At 50.2% G+C, this 16,858-nt stretch overlaps 1 protein-coding gene across 3 annotated transcripts in view; it reads right to left on the reverse strand.

Moving 5' to 3' along the window:
• The window catches only part of Loxl2 (lysyl oxidase like 2), an 81,806-nt gene that overhangs the window by 2,583 nt on the left and 62,365 nt on the right, over window positions 1–16,858 (reverse strand). For all 3 annotated transcript variants that reach the window (XM_050121866.1, XM_050121865.1, XM_050121864.1), the window contains exons 8-13: window positions 15,521–15,688; window positions 12,685–12,847; window positions 9,946–10,189; window positions 3,826–3,941; window positions 2,771–2,907; window positions 533–644 (exon numbers count right to left, since the gene is read on the reverse strand). In XM_050121866.1, coding sequence (XP_049977823.1) covers window positions 533–644; window positions 2,771–2,907; window positions 3,826–3,941; window positions 9,946–10,189; window positions 12,685–12,847; window positions 15,521–15,688 — 940 coding nt within the window. The remainder of the gene's footprint in view (window positions 1–532; window positions 645–2,770; window positions 2,908–3,825; window positions 3,942–9,945; window positions 10,190–12,684; window positions 12,848–15,520; window positions 15,689–16,858) is intronic.

Consider the following 16,858-nt stretch of genomic DNA (forward strand, 5'->3'; position numbering starts at 1 on the left):
GGGTGGCACTAGTGAGCTCTCGAGCCAGGAACTCGGCAGGTACTGTGCCAAACTTAGGGTGTTTAAACAGACACTGCCACCAGGACTGAGGCCTGACCTATGCCAACAGAGGCAAAAACTGCTTTCCTTCTTGTTCCCCAAGGGAAAAACTCGTCATTGGTGACGAGGCAGGAGAGTGCTTAGCAGCAAAACCCAATACACAGAGCCCATGAACTGAGGCCTACATAGTTGAGGTCACAAGAACAGCGGACTGATGGCCTTAGCTCCAGCCCTTATATAGACCTAGGCTCTGCTCTTGCTAGGCCGGCCCGTTCTGCACCAGCCTCTCTCCTTGGCCAGGACTGGCTGTGAATAACCAATCCCCACCCAGGGCTTCCTGCATCTCTGGCTTTCTTTCTGAACTAGGAATCTGATGCTGGCTCCACTCCCAGTGTCTCCCAGATTAGCTGCCTCTGGTTCCTGGAGAAAGTAGAGCAGCTGTGTCCTGTATCTTCAGAACCCTGAGGAGGGCGGGGCCACCGAGGGAACATACCCACGTGACAGTTGTACATCCAGATGCGGTAGCCATCGTAGCGGCTCCTGCACTTCATGATGTTGTTAGAGAAATCCGATTCTGGCACCTCATAGTTGGGGTTAATGACAACCTGGAGGGAATCAAGTCAGAGAACATTGCAACTCCCTTGCTGGCCATCCTCCACTCCAGAGCAGAGTCTGCATGCCTTTAACAATATGGCTGGGTCTTCCCTAAGAGACTGTGCAAACTGAGGTCATCTGGGTCTGATGCTGTCTCCTGGCGTGGTAGGGGCTACTCTGGAAAGCCTGTGTCTGGCCTCCTAACCACAACCTACCCAGGCCATGTGCCGTGTGGCTCTGTCCATCCAGACAAACTGGTAAATGTCTCTCTCTGGGGTGGCCTGATTTTTCTTTGATTTCTCTTCTCCCTAAATCCCCGTTGTCCCCTCAGCCCTACCCAGTCAACATGGGGATGGATAGCACTTCCCACACTAAGGTTCAGACAGCTCTCTGCCCATTCTAGTATCCCTGAAGCATGAACATGAGTGCATCCAATTGCAACCTGGGCTCAAGTCAGGTCCTCAGGGTGGGTGTGGCCCACACAGGAGGAGCAAGGCTAGGGTGAATTGTGTGCTCTCCACAGTGCTCCCCACCCTCACAACCAAGCTTCCAAAACACAGGAGCATATGAGGGAAGTGGATTGGGGGGGTCTCTGTATCTGGAGGGGACAAAGCAAGGACCCCCAAAACCAATCTGCCCACCCATCCCTGCCTCTGAGTCTGTGCACCCCTGGTCACTTCCTCCCTTTGGGAGTCCTCTTCCGATCTCTGTTGTCGGTCACACAGTTAGCTCTGTTGTCTGTCACAGAGTCTAGCTCTGTTGCGTACTGGTGACTTACAGTCCAGGGCATCCAGAGTTATGTGTCATTAGAAGCACTGGCACAGTCCCAAGTCTACCCATCTGTTGATTGTACCGCTTAGGGGACAAGTACACCATACAGAGACCTGTGTGGCCTGCATTTGCCTAGCTATGACATAAGGATACTAATAGTGTCCCTTTACTGAGAGAGTCAATGGGTTGATACACTTCCTGGCTAGAGGCCAGTCTGGGCCACCAGAGACCTTTAAACACTTCTGGCAGATATGATGATACACGCATTCACTCTGCTGAGTGACAGCAAGCTGCCAGTATGAGCCACCAGGCACTGCATACGTGTCCACAGCCATGAAAGTCCACCTCTAAATAGGAGCACTCAGCTCCCAGGCCCGTTGTGGCTCTGGGCTTGGCTTGTGGCTAGAAAGTGCTTGGCTGTCTCCTTTTCAAAGCTGAAAGGGCCCAGGGACCCTTTCAAAGCACCCTGTGGTTACTTCTCTGCAGGTGTTGGCTCTTCAAGGGAGTGTCTAGCAGTAGAGACTGTGGGCTAGACCATGGGCTGGCTGAATTCCCCACGAGGAATGCTTTCAAGGCAGCAGAATCCATTTCTGGTCACACACTTTGCCATCCCACTGGGCAAGCTGGGACACGCAACACCATGGGGCTATGTGGAAGCGAAGTCTCTGGAGGCAGGAATGCAGCCAGGTGCCAGGAGAAAACTGGGAGACAGTGTTTCTCTCCCCTGCCACGTGGGCCTGGCTGGAGTACGCCACGACTGTCTGCAGGAAGGCGGAAGCCAAGGCTCCCTGGCTCTTCCTCGGGGCAGGGTTGTTGGGAGCCCTCACAAAGCAGTTCCCTGGCCAGGCTGTCCTTAAATTGACTTTCTAGCCTGATGGAATCACTGATGGGCATGGAGGTGGCCCTTTTGCAGATCCTCCTGAGGAAGGAACATCGCAAAGCTGCAGGATAACGCAGCTGCTTTTGACCTCAGTAGAACACACCAAAGCAAGGTGTGAAGACTGGAGGAAATCGGGATGGTGGCTGAGGGGGAGCTGGAGATGTGGGTTGCCTCAGAGTTCATGGAACTGATTCCTGACTCACCATCTAAATTAGCTCAGAGAGAGGTTTTGATTTCAAGCTCCGGAGGTTAACTGAATTATATATAACTGTCTCTACATCTTGGGTTGCACTATGGACTCCCAGCATGCCCTGCAGACCCAGTATCCCTCAGGCCCATGTGCCTCATGTATGATGCTTGTCGGATAGAATGGCCTCTGATTGTGGCACCCTGCCTGGACTCATGAGTTTTGCTTCTGGACACCCACAGGAAGGAGACCGAGGAAGTCGCTTCTCTTCCAGCAGCCCTGGGTTTTCCCCACCTCACCTGGAATAGGTACTCTCCAGGGGGCACGTCGGTGATGTCTATCCACTGGCAGTCAATGTCGTGACGGTACATGTCCCAGCAGCCCATGGTGATGCCTTGTTCCCCGAAGTTGGCACACTCGTAACTCTTCTGAATGTCTGTGGGTGGGCAGAGAAGAGCGTCGCCATGCACCTGCGGTCCCCACCTCACCCCTTCCATCCCCCAAGCTTCCCAGCCTCATTCCATTCCATCCTTCCCATGGGGGTTTCCGACGCCTTCTCATTTCAACAGAACCCTCTCGCTCAATTTCCTGTCTACACACCAGCCTTCCCTCCAAGCCAGGCTCAAGGTCCTCTCCGCCACAAAGCGCTCCCTGAGCAGTCTGGACTAGGCTGGCATTCCTGTGAACTCCTCAGCCTGGGGTAGGGATGAGTGTCGTGGTCATCCGAAACATTGGTCCCCCACAGATGGTCTGCCCACAGTTACTCATTCACAACCTCTTTTCTATGTGATTTTATGATGTCAGCAGTGGGCTACGCCAGGGTCTAGAACCTCATGTGGGCCATAGGCAGAGGACTGATATCTGTCCTGAAAAGGTCCTTAGTGTGTCAGAGTGGCAGGTGTCCTATCAGGCCATCACAGAAAGGTGATGACCTACCCGAAGTAGAAGCAGAAGCATGGGGGTCAGGGAGAAGAGTTGGGAACATCTCAGGGCCCTATAGCCTGAAAGGGGAGAGTTCGATATTGGGATACCAGGAGGCATGGTCTGTGACAAGCAGAGAGGCAGAGGCATGAGTCAGGCTCAAGTGACCAGACCTTACCTGGAAGCCATGCAGCTTCTGCCCACCAGTTAGAACAGCCCTGGGGACAGACAGTTTGAGAACCACTTTCCCCAGCCCCAATGTGTACCCACCGAAGGCCCCAAGAGTTGGATAATAAAGGCCACGTGGATACCCAGCAGTGGCCAGAGTAACATGGAGAGGTGCCTGGCCTAGCCTCCATCCGCCCGGACTGGGTTCAATCAGGTGGGAGTGTTCGAAGTTCCGTGAAGCCCCAACCTCCCCCCGCAAACATACCTCCCTCACACTCTGTGTCCTCCAAGCAGAAGCTGGCTTTGTGACCCTCAGCCACCTTGGTGCCGTTGAGGCTCAGCAGGTCATAGTAGGTGAACACTTCCATGCTGTGGTAGTGCCTGGGAGCCAGAAACAGGGCCCAATGTCAGTGTCTAGAACCATGGCTGCCTGGAAGCAGCATCCTAGCTGGTGATTGGCTTCTGGGAGAACCATGAGGCAGCAGGGGCCAAGGGTGGAGGGGAGAGAAATGAAGAAAGAACTAAGAGAGAAGGGAAGACTGTGACTTGGAGCAGAGGTGTCAGATATCTTGCCACGCCTCGATCCCCTCATCAGGAGTGGGGGTGACATAACTTAATGGGTGGGATGTTGGGGGTATCAGTGTGTACAGCTGACAGCAGAGTGCCTGGCAATTTAATCAGCCCAATACTACAAGCTTTTTAATAGGTAGGGTCCTTCCTGAGTGCCCAGCTGGCTCTCAGCCCACTCCCACATGGAGTCTTTCTCCAGATTCGCTATAGATCTAACAAACACCCATGTTATTAAAAGCTTTTTTTTGCTGTGGGGGCGCCATTGAGACATTATAAACTATTTGGAGGCGAAGCCTGTGAGAATCTTAGGTGATGGGGAACAACAGGCCCTAAAAGGGATTTCAGGACCATGGTCCCTTTCTTTCTCTGCTTCCTGGTTTCAGGTGTGTTTGCTCCTATGCACATCCCCACACAGAGGTGCTACCATCTGCTACCCTTGGACACCATGGCTTTGAACCTTCCAAACTATGAGCCAAACAAACCTTCATAAATTAGTTTTTTTATTGGCATTTTTTAAACTAGTATAAACCTATTACAACAGACTAATTTTTAAGATTTTTTTAAAAGTAGGAATAGAGAAGGAAAGATGACAAAGGGGGTGGGGCAGCAATCACAGGGAAATAAGAGTCACTAAGAAATAGGGTGTGTGCCAAAGAAGGACCCACATGTACCCTAGTGACGTGTGAGCACTCTGGTGTGGGAGAGGAGGCCTGGGCTTGTCCCGGGAGCACTGAGAAGGGAGCAGCAAGCCCATGGTTTTCAAATTGAGCAAATCAGACAGGAAGGGGAAGGATAAGGGCTAGAAGGTTTCCGGGATGGAGAGTGGGTGGTTTGCGGGGAGGGACATGAGAGCAGCTCAGGAAAGAGCATCGCTAGAGCTCTGGAAGGGAGTCAGCTGAGGCAGCGCGTGCACAAGCCGAGTGCAGTTCCCTTGGCTGGTTGTTTACAACAGTCCACGCCATCACTTGAGAGAAATTGAGAACAGATGTGCGAAAGAGTGACGCATCTGGTTCAGGAATAACAAGGGAAGCTGTGCTACTGAGGGTAGCCGAGGGGCTTTCAAAAGCATCCATTATGCAGGCCTAGGACAAAAGACATCAGGCTGGCTTTAGCCTCATCTCCACCTGCCGTGTGTGTGTGTGTGTGTGTGTGTGTGTGTGTGTGTGTGTGTGTGTGTGGTACCTTCAACTATTCTATCACACTCATCTCCTATTCCGGGGACATTTAGTGTAGGAAGCCTCTTAAGACCACTGTGGGGGCAGAAGCCCTAACTTTGTTCATGCCCAACCCAAGTTTCCTCTGTGGTAAAGCAAGAATATTATTGCTAACTTCTGGGGTGATGTAAGGTCCAAATAAGATAAATGATGTAGAGCTGGGGATGCTGCTCAGTTGTTGGAGTACAGGCCTAGCATGCAGGTTCGATTCCCAGTACCACATAAACAGGCATGGTGGCCTGTGAACCTGGCACTGCAGGGGTGGAGGTAAGGGCATCGGAAGCTAATGGTCATTCTCAGTCGGATAAGTGAGTTTGAGGTCAACCCAGGTACAGGAGAACCTGTCTCAAAAAATAAATAAATAAAACGACAGCCAATGAGGCTGTAACAAAGGATGTTTTCAGTATTGGCCGAAGGCCTTATCGTGGCTCCGCCCATCCGCAGTCACAGCTGCGGTATTCAGGGCTCCTGGGGTCCTGTCACCAGCTGGCCCATTGGTGTTGCAGTCTGGAGCTTCCTCCACCATGTGAGCAGGAGAGGAGAGGGCAATGGAAAGGGTTTCCAGAGAGGAAATTAGAGGCTCTTTTCTTCCTCCCGAGTTTGTTCACGCTATATAAATAATGTCAGAAGTTGCTAACTTGGGCTCCCCCAGGTCATTCATGTTTCTGGGTAAAATGGAACTGGGCCAGGGCCAGCGGACAGCCCTTACAAGGAACATTTTGTAGCAGATGAAGTGATGACTCCGAGGGAGTCTATTTTGGCTCCCTGCAGGGAGCGGATGAGACATGAGGTCTGACTCACGGAATGAAAAATGTCTGCTCCCTCAGAGAGGGGCTTATGTGACTTGCCGACCGGCTGGAAAGATCGCAGGGAAGTACACTGATGTTCCGTTGTCTAAACAGAATTCAGACGGAGCCACAGACGGGCTGTTGTGAAGTGGCCTCCTGCAGTCAGAGCTGCTTCAGTCTGGATTTTAGTCTACTTTAGCTTCGGTTTTCTCCCTGGGAATGCGTACTGGGAGGAAGCCATAGACTTCATGTCCTTCTGCTTCTTGCTGATCTCTGTCCTAGAGCGTGTCTGCTATATCTCTTAGATACTCTTAGAGTCCACAGGTCTCTCCTAGCTGGTCTGAGGTAGAAATGGGAGCCATCTAACCTCCCATAGGCCTCCACCCAGGAGACACTGATGGGTACTGGGAAGGCAAGAGGGAAACCCAGTGGTCCTCTTAGCAGCTCATAGTCTAAGGGTGGACTGAGCCCTGGAGTGGGCACCGGAAATTGCAGGCTTGAGAAGAGATCCCAGAATACTAAAAATGGGAGTGTGACATTGTGCTTTATAGCATTCTTATATTTGTATGTTTGATTTCCCCTCCTGCGGTGCTTGGAATATGAGGAGCTCTACCGAGCTACACCACCGGCTCTTGTTTCCCTTGAGACAGGGACAGAGTGGTTCAGGTTGGCCGCGGACTCACTATATGGCCCCAAATTCATTAACCTGCCTACGGAACGCTGAGATTACAGGCACAGGCTGCCAATACAGCTTTTTGAAGTCCTTGTAATCTGGATAAAAAGAAAGTTGACCTTACTGTGGGGCTCCAGGCTCTGTGTCCTGAGACCTGGCACTCCCCTGGAGATGTCCTGCTGGATGGAAGTAGAGACAGAAGACAGACACAGTGTGTTCAGAGGAAACTGTACATGTCTTGATGGACTGTCACTATAGATCGAAGAAGATGGACTTGGGTGTTTTGCAGTCCTATCAAGGACGACCATAAAATACAGGGGTCCTTCTGCGGGATCTAGCTCGTCATCCACATGTGTCAGGACTACTGAATAGAGAGATGAGGGCCTCTAGCTGGTTCAGGGGCATCATTACATCTGTGAGTTCTGACCCTGTAGGGGACTACTAGGCCCGTGGTGGAGGCAGGCTGGCTGGGCTGACACTCCCCTCTTTGCATCTGTGCCATTCCTGAATCAAGGGCTATCACCTGCGCAGGAACCCATGCCCCTGCTCCCCCAGCTCTCTCCACTCCATCCCACTGCGCCCTGAGATTCCCCAAGCAGGGAAGAGCAAGCCCCCAGGATACAGCTGACTGCAATGAGGGTCCTGAGGTCAACCAAGGGCACCATAAGTGCGTCTACGAGCACAAATCTTTGTGTTTCAGCTTCGTGTCTTCAAGAGCATCACTCTGCTCCCCATTGGAGCATGAATCAATGCAGAAGTGGCCATTTTCCCATTCACATTAACCTGGCCAGGGCTCTCTCTCTCTCTCCTGCATGGCTCCACTCATGGCTTCAGAATGTTTGTAAACTGCTGAAATGGAATGTCAGTTCTTTCAGAAACAAGTTTCTTGAGTTGAGGAAGGGCCAGGCCAACTTTCAGGAGCCTCAGCAAGGGACCTAAGAGAGCTAACGTCAGCTCCCCTGGAAGGTCTTCCCAAAGAGCCTGAAGAGTACCAGACATAGTCTCACGTTTGTGATCCAGCACTTTGGAATTGGATCAGGAAGAATGGGAATTTGAGGGCAGCTTTGGCTAGACAGGGAACCCAGGGTCGGCACTGTCTCAGGAAATGCAGTAAAACAAAACCAGGGAACCTGAAGCCATCACCTAGAGCTCTGGAGACTGAGAGGATGTGCGCAGGTCTCACAAGGATCCTTGGATCTTGCGGTCATTGTTATATACACCTTTGCCTACGCTGTCCATCCCTCATCGAAACTGCAGCATGCTACGTTAGTTACGAAGATATGGGGCCAGACTCTGGGCACAAGGGCAGGAGAGGGACTATGCCATGGTCACTGACCAAGGGCACAATGCAAGTGAGAATACAACCTTAAGGGCGTTACTTCCATGCCCAGTTGACAAGAAAAAGGGTCGTATGCTTTGCTCGTGTTTTTCTCCCCTCCCCCTTCCCCCAAACGATGGATGGAAACATTTGTAGGCCAAGGAGAAAAGAGGCCACAGGAAAAGTGGGGAAGGAGGGTCAGAGTCCCTGGGACTCCAGATCACAATGCTGCCATGGTGACACCATACGACTATTCTTAGAGAGGAGACTGAGGCTCTGAGAGCAAGCAGATGGCACTTGGAGATTCCCACCATGTAATCTTGGGTGGGCCACCATATGCAGGGCTGGGATGCAATTACCTTCTACTTATAGATCCATAGGCAGCGTCAGCCCCTGGTTTCCCACCACACGGTCTCTAAGGGAAACCAGGCACAGAGACTGTCAAGACTTTAATTCTACTCCAGTTTATACCCTGGCGAAGACAAAGCGATTCCTTGGGCCTTTTCAATAATCAGCCAGTTGTTTCAAAGGAAAATCAGAGGCTTAACTGGAACTCTAGCATTTTCTTTTGGGAATAGGTTGTACAACTCTATCCTCAAACTGATTTAAACGTGAGTGGGTCATGATTTATGACATGAAAAAGAAGCAAAGCAAAGACATTTGATGAAAGTTCGGAGGAGCCAATTGGGAGAACAGCACATCTTAGAGCGGACGGACCTGTGGGGGTCCTCAGCCAGTTCTGGCATTCAGATCCTGCTGTAAGGGTGGATACACCCGCTAGGGGCCTCACTTTGAAAGACAAATGTTTCCTGCCATAGATGGAATACTTGAGCCCAGAAAAGAGACCTACTAGGAGTTCATGGGCCTCTGGAAGAAGGATTCCCGGTGGGGGGAACAGCAGCTACTTTTCCAACAGCAGGCCCGCAGTGTCCTCTACCTGCCCAGACTGAGGACAAGATGTGACCAAGAAGTGACAGTGGAGTCTGAATTCGATTACAAGCCAAAAAGAGCAAAGGAAAAACAGGAGGGGAAGAGGTCCTGGTGGCTTCCCCAGGCCCCGGTGGGCACCGGCTGTAGGATTTCCCACTGTTCTTCCGTCCTGACACAGTCTTTGCCGCACCTGGATCACAGCCACAGATGAGCTGGAAGGGGGCCCAGACGTCCCAGCAGCGTGGCCCAGTTGGCCTAATGTCAGGCTGCTGGTCAGGGACTTGAGCTTAGCAGGCTAAGACCAGTTCTCATGACTCTGAGACCTGGAGCTCCTATCTCCATACCCCTCACCCCGTCTTCCTAGAGATATTAAAAATACCGAGTCAGGAGGACGAGCAAGACAGATTTGAAATGGCAGTGGTTGAGCAGAATCATTAAAAGTATAACCATGTGTATGCAAATGCCATAAGAAAACCCATTCTTTTGTAGGTTGACTTTAAAATTTAATTCAAAATAAACGTCACACTGGTATGCAAAATACATTTCTAACGAACGGAGGGTCCAAGGCTCCAGACCCGAAAGTTCTCTGTAGAGAACAACTGTATTGCGCATGCCCTTGGACACTGTGGACTGAAAGTCCCTGGAGGGCCCCGACATTCAGATCAGCATGTCTCCTAGGGTCAAAAGCGCTCGAGCCAAAATGCAGGGACTCAGCAGAAGGGGAGCAGCCCGTGAACTGGGAGTGGAGAATGGCTTCTGGAGAAATAGATTACTCTTCTACCTAGATCTTGGATCGCTGGCCTTCTTAGGGTGACTCTGGCGTTCAAGATCCCTAGCCTGGGTCCTTGAAGAACACCAGGCTTGGTAGCTGACCAACGGAGGCATGGCTCACCTGTGGCAGTCATGCCAGATCCACGCGTGGCGGCCATTCTTGGGGCGGAAGTCGGACTGGCCGTTGTTGTGGATCTGGGAGGAGAAGCGCAGAAGGCGGCGGTAGCCTGTGGTGGGGTTGGTGTGGACGGCAGAGGCTGAAAGGCAGTTCTCCTCCATGGCGCACTGCAGCAAGAACATGGGCCTGTCCTCCAGGTAGGCAGTCTGCTGCACAATCTCTGCGTTAAGCACCAGGTCAGGCGCAGCTGGGGAAGACAGACATGGGTCACAGACAGGAAACCCTTCCGAGGGCACCCTTGAGAAAAGTGCCATCATCCTGCACGTCCTGGAGCTGGCCTGGGGTTCCTTCCTTGTTACCTTCCTGTCACCCCCAGTGATACTTTCTTTTTTTCCAGAAGTCTTCTGGACACCCCCCTTCAGCTACCAGAATGGGTGGACGAGCTCCTGACATATCCGGGTGATGGACACACAAGGGCTCCTCCTTAGATCATTCTCTCTACTTTCAAGCCCCTCAGGCTCCCCATAATAAAAAGCAGAACAACAATAAAGGAGACCCCACTCACCCTTGGTGTGACTCCCTCTCTCCAAGCAGGCATGCGGATTTATGGCCTACTAATACCCTTCCCCTAAAATGCATCTTGACTGTTGATGTCTAAATACGACCATGAACATTCATTTCATGGTTCTGTAATATTTAATTCACCCCCTGCTTCTACCTCTTAGGGAGGCAATACCTTGGCTGCTTAGAAGTTTTCAATGAAAAGGCAAGACTGTGATCGACATCCTATAGTCAGCCTGCTCCTAAATTGTGTGGTGTGTGCGTGTGTACGCGCGCGCGTGTTCTTTAGAATATATCTCTGACAGAGAGATTTCTAGGAGAAAGAGCAGCATGATTTAAGCCTTTGAGGCAAATGGCCGAACTTGCCTTCTCACAAGCTTTTCCTGTTTCCCTACATCACAGCATGGCACAGAGCTTGTACGGGAAGGATGCTGTCCATGTTGTTGGGGATGGAGGATGGAGGCCTCTTTCCACCCATGTGAACTGAGGCTGCCTGTGAAACACGGCCTTGAAGCACACGTTTCAGAGAACAATTCACAACAACCTCCTAGGCCTGGCTTCATAAACTGCGGTTGAGAACCCCATATGAAGTTGTGTAAATGAAAGTGGCAGTCTTAAAAATTCGGGGAACAGTAAAAGATTTCTGAATTGATTTGACAATTAAATGCATAAGGAGGCTGAGGTGCCTCTGGCCGTGCCTGCCCATGTTGCATCACGTGACTTCACAGCCTTGGTTCCGAACACTCAGTGCGCACATTTTCCATTGTGGATGTCACATATGCAACACCCACGAACACTGCATTAACAATTATACTGTCAGAGTACTTATCAACTCTTATTCATCAACATTTATTTCTTTGTGCAATAGGCATGTTGGAGACTGAACGGGAGAGTGGAAGCAGAGACAGCATTAGCCTGGCTAGCGGGAAGGAAATCAAAGAGCCGTGTGCCTTCCCCCATCCAGCACGCGAATACATACAGTACGGAATGAAAGTGGTCATGTGGACACATACAGCAATGGTGGGGTAGAAGGAAATGCAGCTGAGAAAATGCTAAAAGGTAGAGATGAAGATGGATTTGGATTATATGTATAGGGCAGTGAGAGTCCACTAACTAGGAACCAGGTATTCAATTACATGAGTCTACGGGGGGGGGGGCATTCTTATTTGAACCACCATAGGTGGGAAGACCTACCCTAAACACGGGTGACACCATTCCATGCAGAGTCCCGAACTGCATGGAATGAGAACTCTAGTATTCATCTCTCTCTGCTTCCAGGTTGTGGATAGAATGTGACCAGCTTGCCTCCTTCTCCCTGCTCCTGATGGACTCTAATCCTCAAACTATTAGCCAAAATAAACTGCTCCTTTCTTAAGTTGCTTTTTGTTTGTTTGTTTGTTTTTTGAAATAGGGTTTCTCTGTAGCTTTGGAGCCTGTCCTGAAACTCACTCTGTAGACCAGGCTGGCCTCGAACTCACAGACATCTGCCTGCTTCTGCCTCCTGAGTGCTAGGATTAAAGGTGCGAATCACCACAGCCCAGCCTCTTAAACTGCTTCTATCAGGAATTTGGTACTTGCGGTAGTTTGAATGTAAATGTCCTCCATAAACTCGTAGGGAGTGGCACTACTAGGAGGTGTGGCCTTGTTGGGGTAGGAGTGATCTTGTTGGAGGAAGTGTGTCACTGCAGAGGTGGGCTTTGAGGTCTCATATATGCTCAAGCCACATCCAACAGCTCAGTTCATTTCCTGTTGCCTGCATAGCAAGATGCAAAACTCTCAGCTCCTTCAGCACCAAGTCAGCTTGCACGGCACCATGTTCCACCATGATGCTAATGGGCTGAACCCCTGAACTGTAAGCAAGCCCCAATTAAGGGCTTTCTTTTGTAAGAGTTACTGTGGTCATAAGAGTTACTGTGTTTTCATAGCAATAGAAATCCTAATTAAGACAATACCAAAAACAAGAAAAGTGACTGATACACATTCCTTAAACTAATCCTCCCTTTTCCCCTCTTTACCTTGCCATCAGCCAGGGCCTGTGGTTGGGGAATAGGACCCACAATCCACTGTGCTTTCCTCTCCTGAGCTCACACTGTGGGAAGAGTAACTGATGGTGCCCTGAACTCCGGAGAACCTGGGACAGGAGGGAAGCGGGAGAGGCAGGCAGTCCTTAGGAAGCCTTACTTTCTGAGCAGGCGACTCCAGCGCCGAACCGCACTCCACCCTCAGGGCAGGTCACTTCCTCGTCGTGGTGGCAGTGTGCCAGGGACAGCTCTGTCCCCGAGCACTTCACTCCACTCATGACCACTTTGTTGGCAAAGACATTCCCGTGCCAGTACCAGGTCTCCTGAAGAAACCAACCAAAGAGGCCACAGTAAGTCAACTCCCAGCTCGACAAAACCCTTAAGGCTTTATGATCCCATTTTCCAGGAGGAGACAGATGAGGCACAGAGAGCCGTTTATCACAGCCATGTGGTCAGCTGGTGACGGAATGAGGGGGCGTCTATGACTAACCCTGGGTTTGCACGAGAGGAGAAGACCATTCACATAAGACAATAATTGACTGTCTTACCAAATCCAGCTCCTGGATTTAATTCTAGGAAAAGCACTTTATGGGATGCTGGCTGAGGAGCCCCCAGGTTTATGATGCTGAGATTAATTAAGCTTCTTCTAGCTATGGAACTTCAAAACACTGTTAGCATATGCCTTATAGTTCAAGAACTTACCAGTAGAGAAAATGGGTGTGGGAAGGGCAGTAAAGAGCTTACAAGAGAATGTAAGAACCTGCGTGCTCTGAAGTTTCCAGGGTTTATTTATGCACCAACTTGGCTCAGTGACAACAGCCAGATAGTTGTTTAAACACTATTCTAGATGTTTCTGTGAAGGAGTTTTAAAGTTAGATTAATATTTAAATCGTTGATTTGAGTAAGACAAGTTGTATTGCATCATGGGGGATAGGTCTCATTCGGTCAGTTGAAAAATCTTACAAGGCAAAAAGACTGAGGTCCCTTTGCGAGTGGGGAAGAATGCCTTTGGACTTGAGACACAATCTGAGCTGTTCTTTGGGGCCACAGCCTTGTACAGTTTAGACTTGCCAGCTTTCCAAATCATGGGAGCTCATCTGTCAAATCGATCTCTGTCTATTGACTGATGGTTAGATACACAGTTTCAGATAGGCTATAGAGATAAAGAGTTGGTCCTCTCTCCTTGAGTTCTATAGCCACAGGTTTACAGCCTTGGACTGAAAAATAAAAAATAAAAAAAAAGAAAATATTTTAAAATGCCAACTATGCCAACCATGTATAGTTTTTTTTTGTTATTTTTACTGTTCCCCAAGAAGAATAATACCACAACCATAAGCATAACATTTACACTATATTAGTGATGACAAGCCATAGAAAGACAAGGACCTTCAGGAGAGAACTTGTGTAGATTCTAAAGGAGCACTGTACCATTGCATAGGAGGAATGGAGCATTGTGGAGATTGGTACCTGAGGGGGTCTCCAAATGTATCTACATCCTATTGGTTCTGTTTCCCATAGCATCTGAACAAAATCCCTCTAATCCTCCACAGGAAAAACCTAGGGCTCTAAGCAGACACAGGGCTGTCTTAGGTGGCTGTTATAGAACCCCAAGCCGAGGCCCAAGTGTCTTGGGAATGAGCTGACAGAGAATAAAGACAGACAGACAGCAGATCTATCACTTGGAGAATCAAGTGTTGTGTACACACAGCTTGCTCTAGGGGGTTAAGTTCCTAGATGGAGTCTCTCCTGGATACTAGGATGATAAGCTGCGGACAGAGAACACAAGGATCACATCTCAGCCCAGGTCAGACCATAGGAGACAGACAAGCTCAGCAGGGATGCTGAGCTCCTTCCTCAGAAGGAAGAGGCTACATGGGACCAGGAGGGAGAGTCAGGCCAGCAGACAAGATGGACCACAACGTCTTGTCCTGCTTCATGGCAATACTCAGAGCTGGGACACTGAGGAATACGGATCCTTTGTTCACAGGTGGGGAAAGTGGGGCACAGAGGAGTGGGAACTTTGCCCCAGACTATCATGCAGGAACGGTACTGGGAGTAACCAGGGCCTCTAGTCCTGTGCTGTCTATGACTGGGAAGCAGAAATGAAGACCAGAATGACCTTACTGGATCTCTTGAGTCACTAGGTCATTTGAGAGTGGTTCTGGCAGGAAGGTGCAGCCAATGTGACAAGAGTTCAGGACACAGCCTGGAGATTTGCTAGCTTATCAGTAAAAAATGAGGCAGAGACAGCAAGGAGGAAAGGGTTCCGTCACAGAGGGCTTCGAGGAAACAAACTAAGTCATTTGGAGTGTTGATCCTCATGCTGGGTGCTCCCCATGTTCCTCGAAGACCAAAGGTCCTTCTACAAACAGCATACAGGACACTTCAGGCTCAGCCTGCGGAGAACCCCAACATGGAGTGGTCCAACACAGCAGTAAGTGACTCAGAGATGTCCAAGCTGCAACCAGTAGGCACAAGGCAATCTCAAAAAACCACTATAACCATGGATGCTGCAACCAGTAGGCAACAGGTGATCACAAAAAGCCCCCCGTAACCATGGATGCTGCAACCGTGGGAAACAGGCGATCACAAAAAGCCCCCCCCCCGTAACCATGGATGCTATTCAACACAAAGTCAAAGACCCACTTAAAGCAGTATGAATTTTCTCTGTAATGTTTTCGTAACTTACAGGCACAGCGTGAAATTTGTAGGTGACAACATTGTGTAACAACGTCAAAGGGCTGGGCACACCTGGAGCTCCTTATTCTGTAGCTAGATACTCAGACTGGGATAGGAGAGACTTGGAGCCTGAGCCTTGGAGCTGTCAGGCAAGGGGCTATGTCTAGAATGAGATCTCTTGCCTTGGTCCAGGGTTTGCTTGGTTGTGTCCCTTCTTAGCGACTGAGGAAAGTTAGCTGACAAGAAGATCTGACTAATGATGGGAAAGGCCAGGCTGGATGGAGGGTGGGCGAGGCTGTTAGGCCTGGGCCACTTACCTGGAAGGCGTTGCTGGCAAAGCCCAGGCCGAGCTGCCGGCAGACCACCATGGCCTCCACAATGCCCCAGTTCTGGCCGCATACAGTCCCCCACACAAGGGACCCGTTTCTCTCTGTTAGTACCTCCACTCGGCCCTCATAGGGGTTGCGGCCTCCATTCAGGCGTAGCTGTGGATAGCAAGAAACATGGTCATGAGGATGGATGGAAGAGTCTCCCCATATTACCATTAGCTCCAAGCCAGGCGGTCCTACTTGGCCACCTTTGGATCCAGAACATCCTTAAGAGTCCCCCTGTGTGTCAAATTATGCCATCATGAAGTCAGTGAGGTCTCACCCAGGTGTCTGGACCCCATGCTGAACACCACTCTGTTGGTAATGTAAGTGCCTTCTAGGAGGTGACAAGAATTACATGTATAGCATCAGGATTCTGCTGGATCTGTACACTCCCTCCTAGATACTAGGTACCACTGACCACTCATGGAGTCTCTCACTGTGCCTCTTTCCTCCCAGTGACCGAGGGAATGAAGTTCACTGTAGCTGGACAAACAGAACCCAGAGCCTTGTGCATGCTAGGCAAACACTCTACCAACTAAACCACATCCGGATCCCATTTCCTAACACTTATGCATAAACCCCAATGCTATCCGCTCTGCTTGGAGGTGTGGTCTCAAAGGGGACAATTAAGTTACATAAGACCATATAGGAATACTATAATTCAGCCAGACTGATGCCTTTAGAAGGAGAAAAGAGACCCTGGGGATGTAGCAGGCACAGAAAGAGGTTACATAAGGACAGTAAGAAGGAGGCTGGACCAAAGAAGCCCCCAGAAGACACCAAGACCTGCAATACCTTGGCTTGGCTGTATTCTCCTGGCAGACCCAGGAAGAAACCAATCTCACTGGTGAAGCTGACAGTATTTCATTTTGTCACCAGAAGCAGACCTATAGTGATGAAACTCGGATGCTTTGGTTCTTTCTCCTAGCGTGGATGCTGGCACACTTGGGAGTCCCATGCCTGGCTATGCCATGCCTGGCTGGCCGTTACAACTGAGGTTGAGCTCAGACAGTATAGCCTCGAACCTGGGCCTTTGGAAATGAGAGAGCTGTTGGCAGTGAGGATTCAACACTTGTGTGGCAACAAGCAGGCATCTGCTTTGGCATGGCTCTATCTACAGACCACCAAAAGGTTCTGGAAAGCCTTGTTTCTTTGCCTGAGGTCTCTCACATCCCTGAGCTTTGACTCATCTGGAGAATGACTCAGCACATAGGGATGTAGGGCTGGCCATGGGTTGCAGTGTTAACAGGGTTCCCTTAGCAAACTTCTAGCAGCTCCAGATGG

This window comes from Alexandromys fortis, unplaced genomic scaffold, assembly GCF_014885135.2.
Source record: "Alexandromys fortis isolate MF-2015 unplaced genomic scaffold, M_Fortis_MF-2015_v1.1 scaffold_203, whole genome shotgun sequence".
NCBI classification, from domain to species: Eukaryota; Metazoa; Chordata; class Mammalia; order Rodentia; family Cricetidae; genus Alexandromys; species Alexandromys fortis.